The 25727-nt window shown below is 41.1% G+C and overlaps 1 protein-coding gene across 2 annotated transcripts; it reads left to right on the top strand.

Moving 5' to 3' along the window:
* Positions 1-15766: 15766 nt before the first annotated feature.
* Positions 15767-18409, top strand: LOC146697877 (uncharacterized). 2 transcript variants are annotated; one of them, XM_085472797.1, is made up of 4 exons: positions 15767-15888; positions 16183-16600; positions 17019-17178; positions 18237-18409. In XM_085472797.1, the coding sequence occupies exons 2-4, from the start codon at positions 16259-16261 to the stop codon at positions 18251-18253; spliced, it is 519 nt and encodes a 172-aa protein (XP_085328923.1). In that variant the 5' UTR covers positions 15767-15888; positions 16183-16258; the 3' UTR covers positions 18254-18409. The 2 variants fall into 2 exon arrangements, with proteins under 2 accessions (XP_085328923.1, XP_085328921.1); XM_085472795.1 differs by lacking the exon at positions 15767-15888 and having other exon boundaries at positions 16046-16600.
* Positions 18410-25727: the final 7318 nt, after the last annotated feature.

The following is a 25727-nucleotide window of genomic DNA, read 5'->3' as shown; positions in this document are numbered from 1 at the left end:
GGTAAAATCGCCCAAAGGCCCAAGCGTCCGGTGAGTGTCCGGTTTTGAAATCGCCCTGGGTTTGTGTCCCGAGCGTCCCTTCATTGGGTTTTGTGTCTGTGAAGGTTCTCAGTCAATTTTGCCATTTCTCCACAACAGTTGCCCATAGTGGACCTCATCTCAGCCACAGAAACCGCCATACGGATTAATAAATTATCACAGACAGAAGCAGAGCAAATCAGGATGAAAGTCTCAGCCACGCTCTCCAGTGCCAAAGTCCCTCCATCCAACCTCACAATACAGGAAAAGAAGGCCGTCGCTTTCCTGAGCAAAGACCACAACATCACTGTTTTACCAGCTGATAAGGGAAGATGCACCATGGTCCTAAACACTACAGATTACCATACAAAGATCACTACTCTCCTCAGTGACAACAATACCTACGAAGCCCTAAAGTGAGACCCCACAAGCAACTACAAAAAGAAAGTTATAGCTTGCCTTCAAGACTTTGAAAAGGACAAAATTATTGACCACCTTACATATCACCGCCTTTACCCAGGGGATGCCATACCCTGCATCTATGGACTTCAGACCCATAGTCAGTAGCATAAACTCACTTACAACATTGCTAAACACCTTGCTACCATCCTTGCGCCTCTCGTGGGGAACACCCCACACCACATCAAGAACTCCACCGACTTCACCGACAAGGTCCAGAAACTTACCCTGGATCCAGATGAAACCATGGTGTCCTTCGATGTAGTCTCTCTTTTCACTTGCATACCCACCACGGAGGCCGTGGAGACTGTCAGAAAACGACTACAAGAAGACAGCTCCTTGGAGGACAGGACCAACTTCACACCCCATCAGATCTGCACACTGTTAGACCTCTGCCTCACCACTACATATTTCAAGTACAACGAAGGCTTCTACAGACAAAAACATGGCTGTGCCATGGGCTCCCCCGTGTCACCTATTGTAGCCAACCTTTACATGGAGGAAGCAGAAAGGAAGGCTCTTGGCTCTTTCAAAGGAAGAGTACCCAGCCACTGGTACAGATATGTAGACGACACCTGGGTCAAAATCAAGACACAAGAAGTGGAATCCTTCACTGCGCACATTAACGCTGTGGATAAAAACATCAAGTTCACCAGGGAAGACACAAAGGACGACTGTTTGCCTTTCCTGGACTGCGCCGTGCACATTGAAGAGAACGGCAAACTCAACATCGAAGTTTACCGGAAGCCCACACACACGGACCAGTACCTCCTCTTTGACTCCCATCACCCTTTGGAACACAAACTTGGAGTAATTAGGACCCTACACCACCGGGCAGAACATGTTCCCTCTAAGCCTGAAGGAAAAAAGAAGGAACACACAAATGTAAAGGAAGCACTCAAAACGTGCGGCTATCCTAAATGGGCGTTCTTAAAGTCAGCAAAGAGGCACAGAAAAGAAGACCAGACACCAGCGAGGGAGGATAAGAAGGACAGACGCAACAACATTGTCATCCCCTATGTAGCCGGTGTATCAGAGAAACTCAGGAGAGTTTTCTCCAAGCATGACATCCCAGTGTATTTCAGACCCAGCAACACGCTCAGACAGAAACTGGTTCACCCGAAAGACAAAACGCCAAAACACAGACTTAACAATGTGGTGTATGCTGTACAGTGCAGCGAGGAATGCTCAGACCTCTACATTGGAGAGACCAAACAGCCACTTCACAAGCGCATGGCACAACACAGAAGAGCCACCTCCACAGGACAAGACTCAGCAGTCCATCTGCATCTTAAGTATAAAGGTCACTCTTTCGAGGATGCCAATGTTCACATTTTGGACAGAGAGGACAGATGGTTTGAAAGAGGAGTGAAAGAAGCCATCTATGTCCACTGTGAGCGACCATCTTTGAACAGAGGCGGGGGTTTACGACACCAACTCTCTGCCATCTATAATCCAGTTTTGAGATCCCTTCCCAGACGCCTTAACGCCCACTCACATCCTGGGCCATCTGACCTCAGGAATTCACATGATAAGGTGGGGCCAGGTTTCACAATGAACACACCTGAAACTCTGGCTGATTGGGACCCACGCCCAGTTTCCCACCTTGGCTCAGGCGATTAGAGGATCATCAGGGGGTCCTTTTGTCCCTCTGTGGGGCGTCACTCCCACTAGGTTTATATCTGGGACTCTCCACCATTTGACCTTAGAACTGAAGAAGCTTCTCGGATGAGAGGTGAAACGTCTTCAAGCAACTTAAAGAAGTCCAGACGCTTTTCTTTGCAAGCTCCTTTGGCCTTCATTGGGTTTTGTCGCGCGACTGGGTTAGTGTCCCGAGCGGTCCGGTGGGAGTCCGGATTAGGCCTATTTTGTGTTGTTGTTGCTGTTGTTGTTGTTGTTGTTGTTGTGTTTGAGTGTGTTTGTGCGAGTGTGTGCGGAGCAGAACACGTGTTCTGTGACGTCAGCAGCTGTTGTTGTTATCATGGGTTCCTAAGCAACCAAGAGTGTGTCAGAGGGTGACAGACGTTTATGCTGGACTTTGCTCCTGGCAGCGCAAAGTATTTAAATAAAAGAGAGCGACGGCTCCTTAGCTGCGCGGGTTTCACGCGGACCTGAGCCGTGCGGTTAATCGCAGGCTTATAAATGGAAGAGATTCAAATGTTAGAAGTTTTCAGAAAACACACCAGCCTTGAAGAGCGTGTGGAGAAGGCCAGTCCACATCAGCAGCACTTGAGATATGCTCTGGTGAATGGCTTTCCCCCACCCCTTGCTGACATAAAATGTTTATTCTTTAGCTTGCCCTGATCGACAACAGCCTGTGTGCCAGACCATAGATTTAATTGAGGTGGATAGTTGTTAAAAGTAATCTGCATTAGGCTTAGGGTTGCTCAAGTTCAGTACAATGACATATGAGGTGAAGTGATATAATGATGTGCATAGAGGCACTTGATCTGTGTGAAAGACTGTCGTCTTATTATGAGCTATTGTTGAGATATAGAGCGCACCTGTGAAAACAACTAATATGTTGAACCCTGTATGAAACATCTAAAGGTACATGATGGAGAAGCTGAATTGAATATGAAAGTGCAAGTCTTTGCCACTGTGGGCAAAGCATACAACCACTGTGTGAGGTTGCGTTGCGGTCTCTTCTGAGCTGATGAGCAAGCTACACATCATCAGATCGAGAGCTGTCTGAGAACTCCTCAAAGAGAGGGAAACAGTACTATGATAACTATGATAACTGGAGTTTGCAGCGTTTCCGTGAGCAGTTTTCCTGCATCTTGACTCATGTGTGTGGAGTGTTCATAGCATCAGCATCATGTTTTTGTTTATTTGTTTTGGTGGGTTGAAAATAATTAAATAAACTTGTGATCATATTTATGGATCACCATGGCACATGCCACTGCCCAAATGATTTATTTATGCAGATGAAAAAGTGAGTGTGAATGTGTCTGACGTCACAGTGTTTTTGTGCGCTGTGTAAAAGTAATTGCCTTTGATTGTGAGAGCAGTGATTCTGCAGGTCACCAGCTATTGTAAAGGGAAAAAAAGAGTGAAAAAGAGAGAGAATTTATATTGTAGATGAAAAATAATCATAGGAAAAAGGTTTTGTGCTGATCAGCCAAAAACAACTACAATTTCATTTTCTGCTTTTAAGAAAAGACTGTTCACAAAAACACAGAGAGAGAGAGAGATGTGTATTGATTAAGCAGTGATGATAATAATGAAAATGTTTTAGTTTGTCACTTTCAGGTGAAAAGCAGACCTGAATCAATTTTCCACATGCAGCGGTCAGAAGAAAGTCATAGTTTAACATCATTGAAAACATGCAGGCCAAGTTTCTGGCTAACTTATTTACAGCACCATGTGTCTCTCAAACTCACAAGCAAGCTCTCACTCCTCCCTGAAGACAAGGAATGCAGCTCCAAAGAGCAATAACATGGCAGATAAAGAGACAGCAGCAAAGTCCTGAGCAAAGAGTCCCAGCAAGCAGCAGCAGTGTGGACAAACAGCATCAGAGAAGAAAAGCAAACCCATCATCCTGTCTGATCGGATGAATGGCACTGTGTTTACAACAAGCTACAACTTCACTATGCATGTGAAGAAAACTTTTGAGGAGAACTGAGGAGACTGTTGGAGTTTGACATTTGCCACCTTTGGAGTAAAATGGCAAGAAGAGACAGTGGAACACAGGACAAAGCTGAAGGAGAACTGCCGGCTATTGGACTGTTGAAGTGGGAGAGTTGAACCTGCCAATTAGTATGATGGTATGATAAACCATGCTAATGGTATGATTTACCCTCCTGAGATGAGGAGCTTGTGTCATGACTTAACGAGGCCTTTTTACTTTGATACTTTCACAGTGCACTGAAAGTTTTGTTCAATAATCTCTGTCGTTTGAGCAGATCTGCACAATTAGAACAGAAAGCGCTGTACGACACGTCGTCGAGAAATTTGTTACAAGTGAGCTTCTCCACATTAAAATGGGCTCTGGAGAAAGCCACTTATTTGGGACAATTAGAAAATGAGAGTCCCTGCCTAAAAAGGATTCAGCGAGGTAATCCGATCTAAAGTTCTTCTTTTTCTTTTTGAAATGACGTCATTTTGCTGAGAGTGGAAATGTAATGCGACAATCGATTCCACTATCAGCAAAGAAAGAAAGAATGAATGTATGAATGAATGAGTGAGTGAAAGGAAAAAAACTGACTGGTAAAAGCTGACAAAAGCTGTCAAGACTTTACTGATGTAACACAACTGTGCGAAGTTAACCCCCACCTGACAAAGGTGCAGATGAATCTATGTGTGTTTCCTTTTACAGGAGCAGAAAGATGACGGCAACATTCGAGGTTGCGTGATCATTTAACCTTTTAGGTGCCACTTTCTGTGTCTGTGCATCTACCAGGGGTGTTATTCACTACCTTGTGTTGCTCATAGAGATCACTGTGAGAAAGTGTGTACACACCTGCGCAGCGCTAACATTTGCATTTTCTTTTCTACAGCATTACAGTTCTTCATGTGACTTGATGATGCGATTTATACCAGGACAACTGGTTGATGTTTTTTCTACTACAGGATTTCTGGGTTTATGTGTGAAGAAAACTGTGTTTACAGGTTATGAGTGGTGATGCTGTTGCACTGTGTTGATGGGGAAATGTGAAGGTTACTTTGATAATGTGAATAACATGTGAGAAATTTCCTGTGTTGAAAACTAGTGTCACTTCTTTCCACAGCTATGGATGGCTAACTTTATGGTCTTTTTATGGCACCTCTGGAACCTGTCGACCTGCGTCTGACCACGGTCAATGTGTATTGCTAATGTTTTTTTTTTTTTTTAAGAATGCATGTAGAAGATTCAGCAGAAGCGGACAAGTGACATGAGAAAAACTGTCAGGCTCAGGAGAGACTCGGAGGCAGACCGTCACTAAGGTTCACAATTTTATTTACACGTAGACACCAGGTGCGGGTATATACAAGTGAGGGGGCACAGGAAGAGGGTCTCCGGGGAACACAGGCACGGGAAGGGAACGGCTATATACACAATCCACTGAAGCTCAGGTAGCTCGGGCTCCGGTCTTTAGGTCACCGAACGGCGGTCCTCAGGCTGGCGAGAAATCTGGCACAGAGAGGAAAGGCAGGTAAGTAGTGGCACGACAGAAACTCGGAAAAAGGCTCAGATAGGTGATGACACTGACGAGTGTTACACAATAATCCAGCGAGGAAGCACTCTCAGCAGCCGCCTTAAGAAGTGAGTGAGATGATTGTTTGCAGGTGTCCGAGCCAGGGGCTGGAGCCGTCATGACTCCGCCCCGGTAGAGGCAGTGCGCGGAAGGGGAGAGAGGGAGATGCAGCACAACAAAAACACTTGTAGCCATACAGAGTCAGCCGAGAAGGCACAGGGTCATGACAAAAACAAATAAGAGATGCAGTGTTTATGGAATAGTTGAATATGGGCTCATTAGCTGGCCACTTTGAGCCCATAGTAATATATGAGTGGAGTGACTTTGCTTAAGGGAAGTCACCGATTACATTAATGTTGACTGAGTACATGGGATGATCCATGTCTGAGGCAAATTAGGGTAATAATTGTAGTTTACTGATTTCAGAAAACCTGCACATGGCACTTGTCTTGCTGATGTTGAATGATTTATTACTTTTATGATACAATTGTTTACAAGTGTGAAGTTTGATTTTACTTCCAGATCTTGTTTTCCAGGCCATGATGGTGTGTATGCAGGCTCCTGGCAGAGCCAGGTGTTAAGCAAACTTAATGTGCAAAACACGCTAACATCTTTTATTGCAGGGTTACGGAGCTACTCCAGCGGAGACACCCTGATGTTGCCTGGGACATGATCTAGCTAACCCTTTTTCTTTAAAACAGGAATCTGGTTTTGATGAGTTGACGCGTGGGAGTGTCCATGCGTCAAGAGGAGGGGTCCAGGATTAATATTAAACAATGTTTTTTATTATTGTTGCAGTGATTTGTGTGATTAACCGTTTATTTACAGGTATTAAACCTATGCAAGTGGTGCATCCATGTTCAGATGAGGCTTTGATGGCCTATAAGTGAAGTTCACTGAACTAAAGAATGTGGTTTGATGATTGTTGACATGCTCTCCAAATAGAAGTTGGGGCTTTCCAGAGGCCAACAGAGGAGATTGTGGACAACAGACGGGCACCTGAAGGATGAGGGGAACGTGCCAAGCTCCATCGACATCGCAGAGGGAGTCTAAGGATGGCATCATGATTCTGTGAAAGCACAGGAACCAGAAGCTATGGTGGTGATGACAGCAGTTTCCTATGAACATCACCTAATGCTGTGTCACTATACTGTGCATACGATGACACTCTGAAGGCTGCTGGGATCACAACAGCAGTAAGATAACTGAACCCAGCACCCTTTCCACAGAGGGGTTTTTCTGCAGAGCGTGGACAATGGAAGAGTCATAAGTATCCCCCTCGCAGGACGAAGGCCTGAAGTGAGGTGATGGGGGTTGGTAGAGGCCATAAAACTTGAGTGCTGACAGGTCTGCAGCTTTCACGATAAGCTGAGACCCATGTTGACAAACAACAAAACCAACTGGTATGTTTGAATGTTTATTCTACATACATTTGGACTCTGGTCCTATGGACAGTGATGGAAACAACTGGAAGAGACATTTATGACACCCTGCAGAACTAAAACCACTCTGCACAGATGATGAGTGATCACTGCAAAGCTGAGATGTTTTTGAAAATGTTACTTTCTTATTTTAACTATTAAATTAACAGTTCATTTGTTTGCTCGTAGGGTGCATAGTGCCATTGGATGAGATCAATGATGAATGGGATAACTGCTAATACATTTGTTAAACTGTGTACTTTTACAGTAATTTAGGGTGATTGACATATGCTGAGTATAAAAATGTTTGCATTGAAACTGTCAGACATGAGGTATTCATAACTGGGAACTTTTCTAGCATAAAGGTCAAAAATGGGGGAATGTTAGGTTTTGTATTGTTGATTGTCATTTATGCTTACAAATATTTAACCATATATGCTTAGAGGTGTATAATCAATTGTGTAGTGATAGGATGTGTGATCTTTAACAGGCTGCAAAGGCTTGGTGTGTATTCCACACTGGAATGCACACCTTCAAAACTTACATTTAACTACTGATTTTATCTATTGTTCTGATTTTATCTGTTTTGATTTTATATACTGTTGTGTCATGGTCCTGGGCCGTGTTGGCCCAGTATTCTTAGTTCTCTTGTATTTTTGTATTCAGTTCCCTGTTTAGGTTCTGTTTCCTGAGTTGCCCTGTTATGTGGTTCCCTGTGTGCTTTCCCTTTGTGACTCTCACCCCCTGTGTGCCCCTCTATGTATTCATGAGCCCTTGTCCCCTTTCGTGTTTTATTCCATGTCTTCCTCAGCCCGTTATGTCTGTGTTTTTCCCCGTGCTCTCTCTCCTCCTGTTTGAACCTCTGTACTTCCTGTTTGACTCTGCCTGTCTCCCGTCAGTGTTATGTTCACCCCGCCCTGTCTCGTTATGGTTATCTGTGTCAGCTGTGTTCCCCGTGTGTTCCCCGTGTGTTCCCACTTTCCTCGTTAACCCTCTGTGTATTTCTGTCTGCGTCTCCCTCTGTTCGGCGTCGCGTTCTCCCTCATGCTGTGTGGATTTCCCTGTTTCTCTCTCCTTGTGCTTTAGTTTTCCCAGTTTAGTTTATTTTGTATTGTTTCTCGTGGCCAGCAATAAAGCTGTGTTTTTTGAGTTCATCCCCGTGTGTGTGAGTTTTGCGATTGGGTCCTCATCCTGCCTGCCACACAGCGATCCTTGACACTGTTGTGTTTGTTTGTTAATTAGTTTGTTTGTTTGCTTGTTTTAATCAATTTTAAATCATGCTTTTTATTTGTTTTTGTTTCTAATGTCTCTATAAAGCACTTTGAATCACCTTGTTGTTGAATTGTGCTATACAAATAAACTTGCCTTGCCTTGCCTACATCCTGGGAGCATGAGAAGAGGTCGTACCTTGTTTTATTGTTTTATGGTAGGATAAACGTGGCTATATCTGTTTTAGGCTAAGTGCCTTTTGTTTAGATGAACTGTTGGACTTCCAGACCAGCAGGTTTAGGGAAGTCATTTATGGGGTCACACTCTGACCCCACACACACACACACACACACACACACACACACACACACACACACACACACACAGTACTCTTTGTGTGTATGTAGACGTCATATGTTAATGAACTTATGCATATTCATGTAACCTCAATAAAAGAGCAGTGTTACGGGAGGACGGACGAGAGCAACTGGGGTCAAGCGAAGGAACGGCGTTTGTCCGGTTCTCTCCCGTGCACGAGAAACATGAAGAACTTTGCCTACTTGTGTCTTGCTTGCTGTGTAATTATATTTCCTTCAACGTTCCAGCGAATAGGTTCAAGCTACAAACCTATCAGTGATGAATGATTAGAAACCGGTGGGTACGCAGCTGAACTTAGTCTGACTAATGATACATGGAAATAACTGGAACACAATACGCATGCGGTATGCTGGCACAGAAAACATAGAAGTGAAAATAAACTGAACATGACAAAACGGAAAACACTGGGTGAACGACCCAGGAACCCTGACAAAGTTAGTAAGTTGAAATAACCCCAGTCTGGCCTGTAGCCCGTGGATTAAAGTTTCATGCAGAATTGTGTTACTCAAGGCTTTGATTTTATGGGGCATGGACTAGGAATCTTCAGAAAACCAGACAGAAAGAGATCAAGAAAATCATATTATAAATACTGCTTTTAAGTTCAAAAATACTGTTGAGAAAAATTGGTACATTGTTCCCAACTCCTTTTACATCACCACACACTGAAATCATTTATTTTGGATTTCACACTTCCCATCACACTTAAACAACTCTGATGGTGGAGCGATTTAAATAATTATTGGCATTGATTTTTTAATGTATTTGAATCATGGCTTAATGTTTTGAGAAAATAATTAATTTGCATGGATGATAGATTTGAGGAAAACTAATTTTGCCCCACAGGAAAACAAAAACATCTTTGACATGTTTAGCAGCAACCTACATTTTCCACTGCTTCATCATCCAATTAGCACAGCACCATTTATAGTCCTCACACATAGATAAATCTGTTTTGCTCATTGTAAGGGAGAAAGAAAACGTAAACCTACTGAAAATGCAAGCACTAACACAAAATAAAAGCACCTTTTCCTTCAGCAGTTTTACAGCTTCATTTTCACTTTTACAGCCAGCCTACACTTCCATATACATTCTGTTGGATTCAAGGAATCAGTGTATTAACTCAGATTCATTCCTCTTCTGATGAGTGTTAGACTCTGTTAAGCCTTTGTTACCTATTTCTGTTAATTAATGTTTGAACAGAATTTCTGCATGCAGTGGAGGGACAGAGGGTGCTGGCTTTAAAGTTTAATGTATCACATCTCTGTTTATTGATGATAAAGGGTTTTCATTGGCTTATATTCAACATTTATTGATGATCTCCAATTTGCATGTTTTTTCTCAGCAGAATTTGAAGTGGATAGGACGACAGATAGAAGCTCCAAGTCTAGGTCATAGTTCTCTGGCAGAATTATAGTTCAGTGTTCAAAGGTGAAAATTGCTTACTGCTTTACTTGAGTTATTACCTCATTTAGAGCTTTACAGGTATGTCAGGGGATTGTCCATGTGGGGGAGAAAGTTGATCTGATGTGATATACTAGTCTATTCCATTAAAAAGAAGCTAAGCATTAAGGTCAGGTTGTCAATGTCCTGATTCCCTCTAAAGATTTATGACCTTTGCCATGAGCTTTGGATAGTGACCCAAGGAACATAATTAAGGAAACAAGCAGTGGAAATGAGCTTCCTGCTATTAGACTAGACTATTAGAGCTAGGAAGAGTAGTTCCAGAGAGGCTGAGAATACAGGTGCTGCTCCTTCACATCATAAGGAATTAGTGGAGATGATGATGATGTTTTGGTCAACACCAATATCACTCAAGTTCAGTGCGTGTAAGGGAAATGAGCAAATAAGTTGCAATAAGCAATATAGTATTTTATTATTATTATTTTTTGCCTGTGCCGTTTGGTTCTTTAGCAGAATTGTTGTCTGAAGGACAACAAAGATGCCCAACGGATTTACTTTACCAAGTGGATCATCATGGCCTTGCCGTAATGGTCCACTTGATCGACCTTTGTTTTTATTATTTGTTTTTATTTTCAGTTGTTACAGATGGGACAGACATGGCTGGGGGATAGGAAAGGGAGAAAGAAAGATGAAGGAAAAGAAAAACAGAGGGGGAGAGGGACAATAAGAAAGGGCACTTAAAAAAAATAAATCTCCCGGATCACCTGTGGAGAGAAAAAAAAAGAAGAAAAAAAAGACCAAAAATAATAAACACAGCACCATTGCATTAATCTAGCTAGGTGTAAATATCCATAAATACTAAATATTGAATGTTGTTGTGCAGTATGCATGACCGACAGCACACAATGTGCTTTAGCAGCCAAGAAAGATGTACTGTAGATTATGTCTGTGGACAGTGAACACCCGCGTGCACACCTGTGTGGATGAGTGCGCTAGTATTCTAAAGGTTTCTCCATGTAACGATCTGCTAGAGGGTGTAGGGAGCCATGGCCCCATCCCCCAGTGCATGAAGCAGGCATGGAGGAGATCCAAGCCCCAGACATCCAGAGGCCCCAGAGCCTGAGAGCCCAAGGATGACCACCGGAGGGGCATCCATGCTACCCTCCTGGGAAGCCTAGGAAGAGCTGAAGAGAGCCCCAGCCACCCCATCACCCATGATGGGTGTAGCTCAGGAGGTAGAGCAGGTCACGTACTGATCGGAAGGATGGTGGTTCGATTCCTGGCTCCTCCAGTCTTCATGTCAACTATCCTTGGGAAAGATACTAACCCCAAGTTGCTCTCTGATGCGTCCATCGGAGTATGAATGTGTGTGAATGTAGTTAGTGAATATGTGTGTGTGTGTGTGTGTGTGTGTGGTATATACAGGGAGTGCAGAATTATTAGGCAAATGAGTATTTTGTCCACATCATCCTCTCCATGCATGTTGTCTTACTCCAAGCTGTATAGGCTTGAAAGCCTACTACCAATTAAGCATATTAGGTGATGTGCAACTCTGTAATGAGAAGGGGTGTGGTCTAATGACATCAACACCCTATATCAGGTGTGCATAATTATTAGGCAACGTCCTTTCTTTTGGCAAAATGGGTCAAAAGAAGGACTTGACAGGCTCAGAAAAGTCAAAAATAGTGAGATATCTTGCAGAGGGATCCCAGTAAACACCAGTATGTGGGCCCCACATGGGCTATGGGGGTTCCAAGTGGGGATGGGCTTACAATGGGCATCCAATCTGGGACCCACCTGGGTTAGCCAAGTAGGACCCACTTGAGCCAGCCCAGATGGGCTATGTTCTATGGGCACCATATGGGTAACATATGGGAAGTTGCATGAACAGGCAACTGAGTTTAACGATCTTAGTTAAGTATAATTATTAGTCATGTGTAAGTATAAACATGAATTAAGATGAAATAACTGATAATAAATTATGCCAGAGGCAGCATATGTATATTTAATTAATAACAAAATATACATATAAAATATATTAATATAAGTGAAACACAAAGAACAGATGTGACTTAAAATTGTAAGACGCTTAATAAAATAAAACTAATGGTTTTACATTTGAGTGGGGAAAAAATTTCACTCCATGTAGGAGTGCTTTTCGAAATCTCGCGTTATTTCATGAAATATCACAAGGTTTTCTCAGACCCGTCCCCCCATTCTGGAACATTCTTCATTTCGCGCCCTTGGACAAAGCTGACAGTTAAGCTGGCAATTTTTGGATTAAGTTCATCTTTGAACTACGGACTTATTTTCTGCACTAACGGTAAGAACTTTTTGACTTAATTTGAATCCCTAAGTATAAATGAAATGTTTACAAAGTTATGATGCTGCAAAGTAATGTATGGCACAAGTGCTGGCGAACTTTTTCCTAGCACTCACGCAAGGCTAAGCTAGTTTAAATTTTTAGGTAGTGTTGGATTTAGCCAATTTTCACAGTTTGAAAGCATTTTCTGGTGTCCTGTATACTGCTTAACTAGCACCAAAATTAATTACTGCGTGTACTTAACATCAAGTTGTACTTAAACATTATCTTGGTTTTTCTCTATGATTAGTATTAATAAAGGACTGTATTAGACCAATTTAACAAAGTTCTAGTTTTTTAGGAGGAATATGGAGGGTATTTTCACTATCAGAGCAACCAAAATTGCTTTGGTGTTGTCTTTATTAGCTTCATTCCTCACGGCTAAGTGAGGAGGGTAGGCCATGGCCATGAGCAACTAGTCCCCAGCTTTTGCCCCTGTGTCAGGAGCATGCACAGCAGTCAGAGAGGCAGATCAGTGAGCACTCTATTTCTGTAGAAGACATAATCATCATTTTTCTTGCCATTGTTCTCATTTTTCCAGAAAAAGCAAAAAAGAAAATATAGGTATTCTTGATTTGTTTGGGTTTTTTTTTTATACACACTTTAGTATGCAACTTTATATGTGTAGTTGTTTTAGTGAGAACTTCATCAGAAATACTGTACTGACTCAAGAATCTGCCTCTTACTGTTGTGCAAGCTCTGTACATGAGGGAAACTGATTATTTAAGCAGAACTGGTCGGTCTAACTCCTTTTACTATGATTGCTGTGGCCCTCCTTTTTTCCTTTTGTAATGTATATTTGGCTAGAATCTACACAATATTTATTTATAAAAAAGAAAAGCAATTGCTCTTTGGATGTGGTCCTAAAGATCTGTGATCTTTAAGTGTTTGTCTGATGCCTTATTTGTGCATGCGCACTGTTATTTTAATTTGTTTCATTATGGCTTAAATTTGTTTGAATTTTGTGCATGCTCCTTTATCAGCCTTCCTGCATGGACAGCTTGTGTGGTTATTGGCCAGGAGGGTTTGCAATTATCTCAAAACTTGAGATGTTTGTTGTTTTGATTATGACTATGGCTACTTATAAATTGCATAGTCACACTATTACAATAATATGTTATTAATATCTGTATATTGGTTTGATTTTGCTGTTGGACAGTGGAGTGAATAGTAGCAAGGTTATGTGTAGTTTCTTTCTTTATTTATTTTTACAGACTTTGACATAAGAAGCAGTGTATATTTCAAAATTCATTTCTATTTAAAATTTGATGCATGCCAGAAATATACTAGTAGGAATCTTTTTTTGAGTTTGTAACAATTATAATTGTTACTTTATAAAGTGATGTCAGGGTCTTTTATTGTAATACAACAGCTTTTAAGGCTGGTGTAAGCATCACAGCAGATGTCTTTATGCCAAAGTAACTGAGGATAAAACACAGAAAAAAGGAGATTTTCCTGGAGTGGCTTTTTAAATCAGATAGCCTTAGAAATATTCTGCAGTTGAACAAAAACTGAAGAAAACCATGAATCAATATATGAACATTACCTGATGCTGCTGAAGTAAAGCAGAACAAAGTTACAGAAATTTTTTTTAGAGGTTTTATTAGTGAACAAGGTGAGTTTTTTGCAATTTGGCATAATTTGGCACAAAAAACAACTGACAACAGCGCTAAGCACAACTGTACACTGATGTATAATAAGCAAGGGAATAATGTGGAAAACATATTTCAGATGGGGAAACTTTTCTTGAAGTATACTACGAGAGAGCTGTGCAAGAAGTATGATGTTTTGTTTTGTTTTTTCAATCGTGGTGTAAACAAGACAGGAAGAGGGAATTAATGACAGTATTTATCAAATGTGAAGCGTAGTTTGGATCTTCTTTTGCTGCTGGTTCAGTTAATTTTGAATTTTGATTGGAGAGTGATGAAACCCGGAGCTTCAGAATCTGTGAGCTGTCTTTCAGAAAGCAATGGAGCAATCTCAGAGGACAAAGAGCTCAGAAAGTTGTTGAACATTTTAGTTTCGTTTCACAGTAAAATGAGTCAGAGCATCATCAGGACTTAATATTGTACTCTGATTCTTTTGAGAATAAAACACTTGAGGAAGAGCACCATGATTGCGATGAACATGCTAAAGATTATGTTATCATGAAATGTCTGTTGACTAAAGGACTGATGAAACTTTGTGCTATGGCCAACAAAGAGCACCAGGTTGGGGTGTCACTTTGAACGAGCTGGGTGTGGGATATGGGGGTAATGCGCAAGCTTATTTATCTTTGGTTAAAAAGTCCCCGAAAATGCAGACAGTCTATGCAAATTCTAACTGATTTCAGCATTCATGGTTTCTGTCAGGCAATATCTTCCTTAAAGTTTTGCAAGGAAACCAAGGTCTCTCATTGAAATTACCACGCAGAAAGCAACTGAATTGAGACAAGTTTTGCTTTACACAAGCCCAGTTCTACTGAATAATATACCAAGCCAAATGTATAGATACTTTATACTGTTATTTGAATAAAGCACCAAATCCACACTTTTAAGCTTAAATTTCAAAACTTACACTAACTGCTGATCTTATCTATTTCTGATTTTATCTGTTTTGATTTTATATACTGTTTTGTTTGTTTGTTAAGCTTAAATTTCAAAACTTACATTAACTACTGATTTTATCTACTGTTCTGATTTTATCTGTTTTGATTTTATATACTGTTTTGTTTGTTTGTTTGTTAAGTGGGTTTAGAGCTCTGGGTAGCTCCCCAGCTGGGTCTAGACTGGGTCTAGAGAGTATTTTAAATTCAGGGAATTTAAAATAGAAAGTAGCTCGTCCACAGAAGGACTGGTAGCTCCCCTTACGATAAGGGTTCAGATCGCGCGAACAGGTGTGGGATTAGAGCTCTGGGTAGCTCCCCAACTGGGTCTAGACTGGGTCTAGAGAGTATTTTAAATTCAGGGAATTTAAAATAGAAAGTAGCTCGTCCACAGAAGGACTGGTAGCTCCCCTTACAATAAGGGTTCAGATCGCGCGAACAGGTGTGAAATGTGTGTGTTTAGTTAGTTTGTTTGTTTGCTTGTTTTAATCAATTTTAAATCATGCTTTTTATTTGTTTTTGTTTCTAATGTCTCTGTAAAGCACTTTGAATCACCTTGTTGTTGAATTGTGCTATACAAATAAATTTGCCTTGCCTTGCCTTATCTGTATCTACAAGAATTCTTCTAAGTCCTGATTTGTATATTGATAACTGACTGTGATTATGCAGAGGATGTTTTGAAGCAGTTTGTGAAAGATTTTGCTTTGATTTATGGTCTTGACTTTGTTGGTTATAATATACATTCTTTAATACACCTAGCTCAAGATGTACGGAAGTTTGGCCCTTTAGACAGCATTTCCTGCTTCCCATTAGAAACCTTCCTTGGTGGAATTTATTTGGATTCTGGAAGCAGATTGGGAAAGGGAAGCGGAAAAGGAGGTAATTATGTTGAAAACACCTTAAAAGCAAAAATTTATTGAGATTATAAGAAAAAAAAAAACCTGACAGTTTCTTTAGCAGACCCTTGCTGCTCATCAGGTTCAGATATGATTTCAAAATAGCGCTTTATAACTTGTTGACTTTTAAAAATCTGTTTTAGACTTTTTTTGATGCCATTATATACATTAATGTTTTTAGTTTGTAGGACTAACCAGTACCCTAAATTATGTGTTTGGATTATTATTTATTTGTGTGTGTATGTTTGTTGTATTTTGTTTGTTTGTTTGTTTTAAGGCCAGTGATCCCGTCGAGCTCTGATGAGGATTGGGACAACACTGTGGAACAGCCAGAGACCTCACCACCATCAGCAATGGAGAATAGACATTCAAGTGAAACTCACTTCCTGAACATCACTCATCCATTTGTTCAGCCGCTACAACCCTCAACTCCTTCACCTGTGGTTTCACAACCAGTTCCAAGACAACTTCTACAAGCCACCAATACGAGCATGTTTGTACGTGTTCTAACCCTCCTGGAAGACATTAAGGACACTCAGAGGGTCCACAGTCGAATGCTACAGTCTCTCCTTACACAACGTGATGGACCAGTTGCTGCAGTATTACCCGAGGGTGCTGTATTTCCCATCCGGACAGTAGCAGATGTGGCAGCACTGGAGCAAAAACTGGCAGACCCTGTCTTCCTAAAAGAAGTGGTAAATAATAATGATGTAATAACAATATTCAATGATTAATGCCTCAATCAGTCTGTGTTTCATGCTAGCAGTTATGATCAAGGAAAGTTGCTGTTTGTTCGAACATGGTCAGTGCAATGAAGGAGTGGGAGGAGAGCTGAACAAAAGTTGCTATTTTTGTTAATAAAATAACTTCTCCAAACATTACCTAGTTATAAGTTGTGCCATGCCAAACCCAAAACTTAAGAAATTACTTTTGGTGAATCATTTAGCTCTTTGCATTCACATCAGACAGTGTTTGACTTTGACACCTAACTCTTTCTCAGTCAATTAGCATCAATATTATAGAGCCTAATTACTGTGTAGCTGTGCTTGCTTTCTTTTAGGTGTGACTGATGGTACTACTGTCAGTAAAATTATTGTCCTTGCGTGTCCTAAGGTTGCTGTTGTGGCAGAGATCAGAGGGAGCACTGTTGATGAAGCCACAAGAAGAATGATGGCCTTCATTATGGACAATGCTCTTTCCAGGCAATATAACTTCGTTGGGTGCCATGGAAAGCGGGAATTTCGAGGGCTTAAAGTTTTTGAAGTGCTATATGGTAAGTTCATTAGTTGTAAGATATTTTGTTGATGTTTGAATAACGGATGCTCACTACAGCTGCAGTCATTCAGAATCAACTTTTCTCTCCACCATTGGCTAGCTTCGCAATAACATAAGTTTGACTTGATTGACGCGGGAATGTTCCCAGTTAGCCTAGCGGTCAGCAAGGAGGCTTCAGCGCTGCATTATGGGATCTGTAGTTTGTATATTATTAGCGCCTCATATCGCCGGGCCATGCATAACAATAATAGTACATCTATATAAAATGATCTTGCGGGCCGGATATAAATGTATGCCGGGCCGGATGTGGCCCGCAGGCCTTGACTTTGACACGTGGTTTAGATAGACTGTACAAATTGTGGAGATGAAACCATCAGCTCATGTTGTTCTGGAGGTTGGTGGCTGCTGGCAGGAATGACCACGTTTCTTTCTGGCTTGTAGCATACTTGAAGAAGTCTCTCACTAAACAGTTTTTTGGTTGCTCACAGAATGTGAATAAGCTCCAGGAACTCCAGAGCCAGCCTCTATTTTTTCCAGTGTAATTAGTAACACACTGATTTATCTGATGGCCCTATTTTTGATTTACATGAAAATTATTGGCGCCCGCCTGGCACACACCTCAAGAAGTGGAATCTGTTTTCTCCTTGGTAGATGTAGCCCTTGTTACATTTTACTATTTTGTTTTGTGTTCATTATGAGGTGCTGTACCATACAAAAAACTGGTTAACCACTTGCCTGTTCTAAGCTCTGTGCCAATCACTGAGACAGCCCACAACACCAGTTATCATTGTAACTATGTAGACATCTTTTAAACATTTGTCTTAAATGTTTTAAGGTAAAATATTTCACATTAATTTAATTTTTGAGTGCCTACTTGGTAAATCATTTTGTAAATAGCTTTTCTGTTTCCATGAATACTCACGGTCTTCAAAGAGTTCAATGTAGGAGGTCAAACAACTTGAACAGCACAACCTCCAAAACAACTTCAGTACTATCGCAAATCTGATTTTGTTTGTGAAAATGCACTAATTTTTTATTTTATTTTATTTCTTTCAGGACCAATGGATTGGTGAATGAGTGAGAAGCTGTGGTTTGCTGCATTTGTTTTTCCTTTAAACTGTATAACATTTATTTGTTATTGTTTTGTGTATACTGTGGACATTTTTGTCAACATGTTCTCCAAACAAAAAATGTATTATATAAAAAAGCATACTGTTTTAAAATTTCATAGTAATCATTATTAATAAAAAAAATAACCTGGCTTTGTTGTACAGGTGATTTAAATTATAGCTTACTTACATTATCCAAAATTCCATCTGGGCAAACACACTTGGGGCCACCATGGAAACTGAGGACAAAAATAGCTGGGTCTCAGGTTGGTAACCCAAGTGGGCCCCAAGTATCAGACCTGCTTCTATCCATCTGGGCCCCATACTCATTTATTGTCTGGGGCTGATTTGGGACCCATCATTAACCCATCTGGGAAAACACATTTGGGGCCATCATGGAAACTGAGGACAAAAGTAGCTGGGTGTCAGGTGGGTAACCCAAGTGGGCCCCAACCATCAGACCCGCTTCTACCCAGCTGGGCCCCATACTCATTTGTTGGCTGGGCCTGATTTGGGGCCCATCCGGGTCCCATCAATAATCCATCTGGGCAAACACATTTGGGGCCACCATGGAAACTGAGGACAAAATTAGCTGGGTCCTAGGTGGGTAACCCAAGTGGGCCCCAAATATCAAATCTGCTTCTACCCATCTGGGCCCCACATATTTTTTTTGACTGGGCCTGATTTGGGGCTTATCTGGGACCCAGCATAAACCCATCTAGGAAAACACATTTGGGGCCACCATGGAAACTGAGGACAAAATTAGCTGGACCCCAGTTGGGTTTCCCAAGTGGGCCCCAAATATTAGCCCTGCTGCTCCCTATTTGGGCCCCACATATGTGTGTTGACTGGGATGCAGCAGTCTCAAAATTGCAAAGCTTCTGAAGCGTGATCATCGAACAATCAAGCGTTTCATTCAAAATAGTCAACAGGGTCGCAAGAAGCGTGTGGAAAAACCAAGGCGCAAAATAACTGCCCATGAACTGAGAAAAGTCAAGCGTGCAGCTGCCAAGATGCCACTTGCCACCAGTTTGGCCATATTTCAGAGCTGCAACATCACTGGAGTGCCCAAAAGCACAAGGTGTGCAATACTCAGAGACATGGCCAAGGTAAGAAAGGCTGAAAGACGACCACCACTGAACAAGACACACAAGCTGAGACGTCAAGAGTGGGCCAAGAAATATCTCAAGACTGGTCAAAGGAGCTTGCAAAGAAAAGCGTCTGGACTTCTTTAAGTTGCTTGAAGACGTTTCACCTCTCATCCGAGAAGCTTCTTCAGTTCTAAGGTTCCAGTGTATTTCAGACCCAGCAACACGCTCAGACAGAAACTGGTTCACCCGAAAGACAAAACGCCAAAACACAGACTTAACAATGTGGTGTATGCTGTACAGTGTAGCGAGGAATGCTCAGACCTCTACATTGGAGAGACCAAACAGCCACTTCACAAGCGCATGGCACAACACAGAAGAGCCACCTCCACATGACAAGACTCAGCAGTCCATCTGCATCTAAAGGTCAAAGGTCACTCTTTCGAGGATGCCAATGTTCACATTTTGGACAGAGAGGACAGATGGTTTGAAAGAGGAGTGAAAGAAGCCATCTATGTCCACTGTGAGCGACCATCTTTGAACAGAGGTGGGGGTTTACGACACCAACTCGCTGCCATCTATAATCCAGTTTTGAGATCCTTTCCCAGACGCCTTAACGCCCACTCACATCCTGGGCCATCTGACCTCAGGAATTCGCATGATAAGGTGGGGCCAGGTTTCACAATGAGCTCACCCGAAACTCTGGCTGATTGGGACCCACGGCCAGTTTCACACCTTGGCTCAGGCGATTAGAGGATCATCAGGGGGTCCTTTTGTCCCTCTGTGGGGGGAAACTCCCACTAGGTTTATATCTGGGACTCTCCACCATTTGACCTTAGAACTGAAGAAGCTTCTCGGATGAGAGGTGAAACGTCTTCAAGCAACTTAAAGAAGTCCAGATGCTTTTCTTTGCAAGCTCCTTTGACTACGATGACCTGGATGACTGAGAACCTTCACAGACATCTCAAGACTGGTTTTTCTAAGGTTTTATGGACTGATGAAATGAGAGTGAGTCTTGATGGGCCAGATGGATGGGCCCGTGGCTGGATTGGTAAAGGGCAGAGAGCTCCAGTCCCACTCAGACGCCAGCAAGGTGGAGGTGGAGTACTGGTTTGGGCTGGTATCATCAAAGATGAGCTTGTGGGGCCTTTTCGGGTTGAGGATGGAGTCAAGCTCAACTCCCAGTCCTACTGCCAGTTTCTGGAAGACACCTTCTTCAAGCAGTGGTACAGGAAGAAGTCTGCATCCTTCAAGAAAAACATGATTTTCATGCAGGACAATGCTCCATCACACGCGTCCAAGTACTCCACAGCGTGGCTGGCAAGAAAGGGTATAAAAGAAGAAAAACTAATGACATGGCCTCCTTGTTCACCTGATCTGAACCCCATTGAGAACCTGTGGTCCATCATCAAATGTGAGATTTACAAGGAGGGAAAACAGTACAGCTCTCTGAACAGTGTCTGGGAGGCTGTGGTTGCTGCTGCACGCAATGTTGATGGTGAACAGATCAAAACACTGACAGAATCCATGGATGGCAGGCTTTTGAGTGTCCTTGCAAAGAAAGGTGCTATATTGGTCGCTGATTTGTTTTTGTTTTGTTTTTGAATGTCAGAAATGTATATTTGTGAATGTGGAGATGTTATATTGGTTTCACTGGTAAAAATAAATAATTGAAATGGGTATATATTTGTTTTTTGTTAAGTTGCCTAATAATTATGCACAGTAATAGTCACCTGCACACACAGATATCCCCCTAAAATAGCTAAAACTAAAAACAAACTAAAAACTACTTCCAAAAACATTCAGCTTTGATATTAATGAGTTTTTTGGGTTCATTGAGAACATGGTTGTTGTTCAATAATAACATTATTCCTCAAAAATACGACTTGCCTAATAATTCTGCACTCCCTGTATATATGTGTATGTGTATATATAAATATGTGTGTGTGTATGTGTGTGTGTAATATATATATATATATATGGCCTGTATTTGTATAGCGCTTTTCTAGTCCCTAAGGACCCCAAAGCGCTTCACACTAAATTCAGTCATTCACCCATTCACACACACATTCACACACTGGCGGTGGCAAGCTACATTGTAGCCACAGCTGCCCTGGGGCACACTGACAGAGGCGAGGCTGCCGGACACTGGCGCCACCGAGCCCTCTGACCACCACCAGTAGGCAAATATGGGGTTAGTATCTTGCCCAAGGATATTTGGCCGAACCACCGACCTTCTGATTAGTGGCTGACCTGCTCTGCCACCTGAGCTACAGCTAGTATAGCGAAAGTTGAAAAGAACTTTGAAGAGAGAGTTCAACAGGGCGTGAAACATATACATATACAGCATGTATATACATATGTATATGTATATACATGCTGTTTACTACACCAAAAGTGAAAACTACAAATAATCATGCACTACTTTGTGTTTGAAAAATTACAGAGAGCTGATGAGTAGCACATAACAGGGTAAGCAAGGTTTCTGAGGAGGCTCAGCACTTGTAACAAGCAAAAGACAGAACAGGCTAGGTCAGCACAAGCGGGTATTTACAAACAGCAGGTAACAGAGATGGCCTAATGTCCACCATGTGACAATGACACATGGTGGACATTAGAAGAGAACTGTTTACTGGATACAAGGCAGAAGGTTTTTTATATTTGTATTTGTATTTTATTGTGTTCTCTTTAAAATATTTTTATATGTCCAATTTAAAATCCTCCTTAAATAACAGGATCATGAATAATCAGGCCCCATCTTATCTTAAAGACCTTATCACCCCAATAGGGCACTTTGGTCTCGGGGTATTGCTGTCCAGCGTGTTTGAAAATAAAATGGGAGGCTGAGCCTTCAGCTTTCAGGCTTCAGTTTGTGTAATTAGAAGACAGGCCTTCTGATTCAGGAGTGGCATTTCGATTTGATTTTCATTTGATTAGGCTTCAAACGTTACTTTTTCATAACACTTATACCATGGGTTGTATCAGTTCACTCTGAACCATTCCTTAGCTACAATGCAATATCCTGCTGGGAGCTTCCCATGATAGAGTGAGTGTTTCTTCTTCACTGGTCTCTTTTCATTCTGTGTGTGTTTCTATGCCACTTTGCATTTAATCATTAGTTATTATTAAAGTCTGGCTTCCTTTCCTGTCTCCTTCCCCACACCCCCAAGTGACCATGGTTTTTCTGAGTGCTTGCTCATAGGGGGTTCTTCACTTCTTGGAGTTTTCTCTCTCTTGTTGTATTGTCTTTCCCTTTCAATAGAAAGCACCTTGAGGCCACTGATGTTGTGATTCGGTGTTATATAAATGAAAGTGAATTGCTCTATTTATCTGTTTTATAACATTTTCAGTTCTCTGCAGAATAGGTGGATAGAACGGAAAACCCCCCCAAATGTGTGGTCTTCACCTTTGCATTATAATCAGCTCTTGTGGTTCATGAGTAAGGGGGAGGAAAATGGTTGAATGGTTTATAACTATTGAGGAGCAGGGATTTCAACTTTTATTTTTATTTCAGACACAATCGTGAGCACAATGGTGAAGTGCAAACTGTTTCCAGGAGCTAATACGAGTATGTCCAGAAGACTTATAGTGGCATAAATCTTTAGAAATACTGCTCTGGCAATTCCCAGGTTGAAAACTTTTCTTAGTTTAAACTCAAGAGAAGTTTTCAAACTGCCAAAGCCTTCTTGGCACAGGTGCTAATTTATAAAAGACACTCCCCCTTTTAAACAAACATATTTATTACACCAGGACTTGATATGAGAATTTCATTCATAAAAAAATAAGCATTTTCAGTTCTTGGATTCCTGGGTAGCCTTATTTTTCTATAAGATGGATTGCAGACAAGTGCCACTAGAGTGAATATCAAATTACTCCAAATAGCTGTTATGGCCCCAAATTACAGTTATTATTAAGCTTGAGATGAGCCTCTCCATCACTTGTCTGACAAACTGCAGGGGATGATCTAATGAGTAATCTGCTTTATTGTGTACAAAGGAACAAAACAAAATAAATCAGGGGAGGATGTACTCCAAATTGTTGCCGTCTTGCAGTCACTCTTATTACTGAAATGACCATGAAATAAAAGACCAGTATTTATAATAATATTGACCCGATTCTGGAAGTAAGTAGTGTGACAGTGTCAGTGCAGTCAGTATGGTCAGTATTTAAAATGCTTTAAGGTGACTGCTAATATAAATTGGTATGTTTAAAAAATGTGATTAGTTTGGCATTAATGATAACATGTGATTATTAATGCCAAACTAGTCTCTGCAGCTTCAACTGAGTCTCTTACTCATGACTCGATAGCAAATCAGGAGACCTTATTCACACATTCATACAGTTTGTGCTATATACCTTGTTGAATCCTCCCAATTCTTTTGATCTTTGGGCTGAAGGAAGAACGATACTCGGCGTATAAATGCTCAATCAACAATCTTTTATTCGATACAATTCAACACTTTATGAGCATAAACCATCTGGAAGGGAGATGAGCGCGGGAGGGTGTCCGCCTGATCTCGAAGTGTCTGAGCGTTCCTCCCATTCTTATAGCTTCAGCCCCCTCCACCTAGTCATAAAACCTAAACATCCACATTCTTTCTCTCTCTCAGTGAGCCTGAGTTATGACCTTGGCTTCCTGTGCAGTCTGTTCTGTTCTTTTCTAATCAGACAAATAAGGCGATGACTCTCTGAAAACAGTATTTCTCAGCAGTATCATGCATCATAAAACAATATCATTCATTCACAATAAATCAGCAGTCTAATGTAATACAAATCAGTTTAATAAGTGTAATAGTTATCACCTTCTTCTAAGTCAGGAGAATAATGCAAACTAAAACTACATAATGATTTCACAATCTTTAATTAGGGGCATAAAATAATATAATAATCTCACAACCTTTAAACACTGTCTGTTATAGACATACCTACACTCTCATGTATGACAAATCACAACAACAGTAGTCAAATGTGTGTTTCATGACACAAATTTGGGTCTTTCATAATAAAGTCAAGATGACATAGTTTGTTACCACCTACCCATGGGCTGATGTGAGCAAAAGTACAAGATGGGAAAATAAATGCAAACTGACTAACTCTGACAAGGAAACACTAGGGAACAAAGACCAGGAAATAGGACAGTGCACTCTGGCAAAAGACAAGGGGAGACTGAGAAAATATTTACACAGGAGAGTGATTGGGAAAAGTGGAGACACATGGGAATATACCTGGGGCAAATTAGACATAACGAGCGAAACTGAAGACAATACACAGGAGACAAGGACAATCAAAATTAGGCAGGTGTCACGGTCCTGGGTCGGTGACCCAGCGTTTTCTGCTTTGTATTGTTAATCTTTGATTTCTTGATGTTTTTGTTTGTTCCTAGGTTGTTGTTTTTTTTTAAACTTTTTTTTATTGAGCATCAACAACATAGTACACAGCAAATTCAAAAGTGTTAAATGTTTTGGTGTTAATAGTCTTCTTGCAAAAGTAGAGTTAATTTTACTCTAAGCAGAGTCACATTCTTTTAATGTAACTCTGAGGTGTAAAATGATAGTAGTTAAAATCGAGTGTTAAAAATGAGTGTTTCTCTGTCAAATCTGGAGGTGTTACAATGGAAACATTAACTCTTGACCTCTTAACTCTGAACTCCTACAGGGGCTATGACACCAATAGAGTAAATTCACAGACTCCGCCCCCAGCACGGCTCCAATCGAAGCTGAAGTGAAGCCGTTTAAGAACATTTTGCTCTACATATTTGAGTTGTTTGCCATGCTTGGTGAGTCATTTTTTCAAAGATTGTTTCAATTATTATTATGAGCTTTTACTTCTGTGGCTCTTTGGAGTTGAGACAAAGCTGTGTGAAAGGCATTAGCCATGTTGCTCAGTGATAGCATAACATTCTGTTTTAGCTAGCTGAAAGGTATTGTTTGCGGGCAAATACCACAGCCTTGAAAAAAAGCTTGCATGTGAATTTTCAGTCAAACTTTTGGTCAAATACACCTAAAACAATGTCTAGAATGTGAAATGTTGGTATAATGGTGCTACTTGAAGCCTGAAAACGATCTCCCTTAAAAAAAAAACGAGCAAACAGCAGTAGCAGACGTCCTGACTGGATTCTACGTTAGCATAGATCCCTCCAGAGTTTTGTGCACACGGTTTAGGTAAAAATTAAAAAGGTTGAGGTTTTACATTTAGTTCAGTATTACCTGTTGCCTGTGTCCTTGTCTTTTGGGAAAATACTTTACACAAGTAATGTCTCAAAGAGGATTCCTTTTTTTTTTTTTTACTGTGCTGCAATTGTTTACTGGATTATTTGTGCCATTAATTAGTGTCAACTAATTTTTATTCAA

The sequence above is a fragment of the Copadichromis virginalis genome, linkage group LG11 (genome assembly GCF_057382275.1).
Source record: "Copadichromis virginalis isolate Kocher_CV1m ecotype Utaka linkage group LG11, C_Virginalis_male_GT1.1, whole genome shotgun sequence".
NCBI lineage: Eukaryota > Metazoa > Chordata > Actinopteri > Cichliformes > Cichlidae > Copadichromis > Copadichromis virginalis.
This window is presented reverse-complemented; position numbering and strand designations above follow the sequence as displayed.

What these genes read in the sequence shown, in the direction of transcription:
- LOC146697877 (XM_085472795.1), top strand. Translation starts at nt 16,115, where the DNA reads ATGTGTTTGGATTATTATTTATTTGTGTGTGTATGTTTGTTGTATTTT. An exon ending in CTGTCTTCCTAAAAGAAGTG is followed by an intron (nt 16,601 to 17,018) that starts GTAAATAATAAT and finishes GCGTGTCCTAAG; the next exon opens with GTTGCTGTTGTGGCAGAGAT.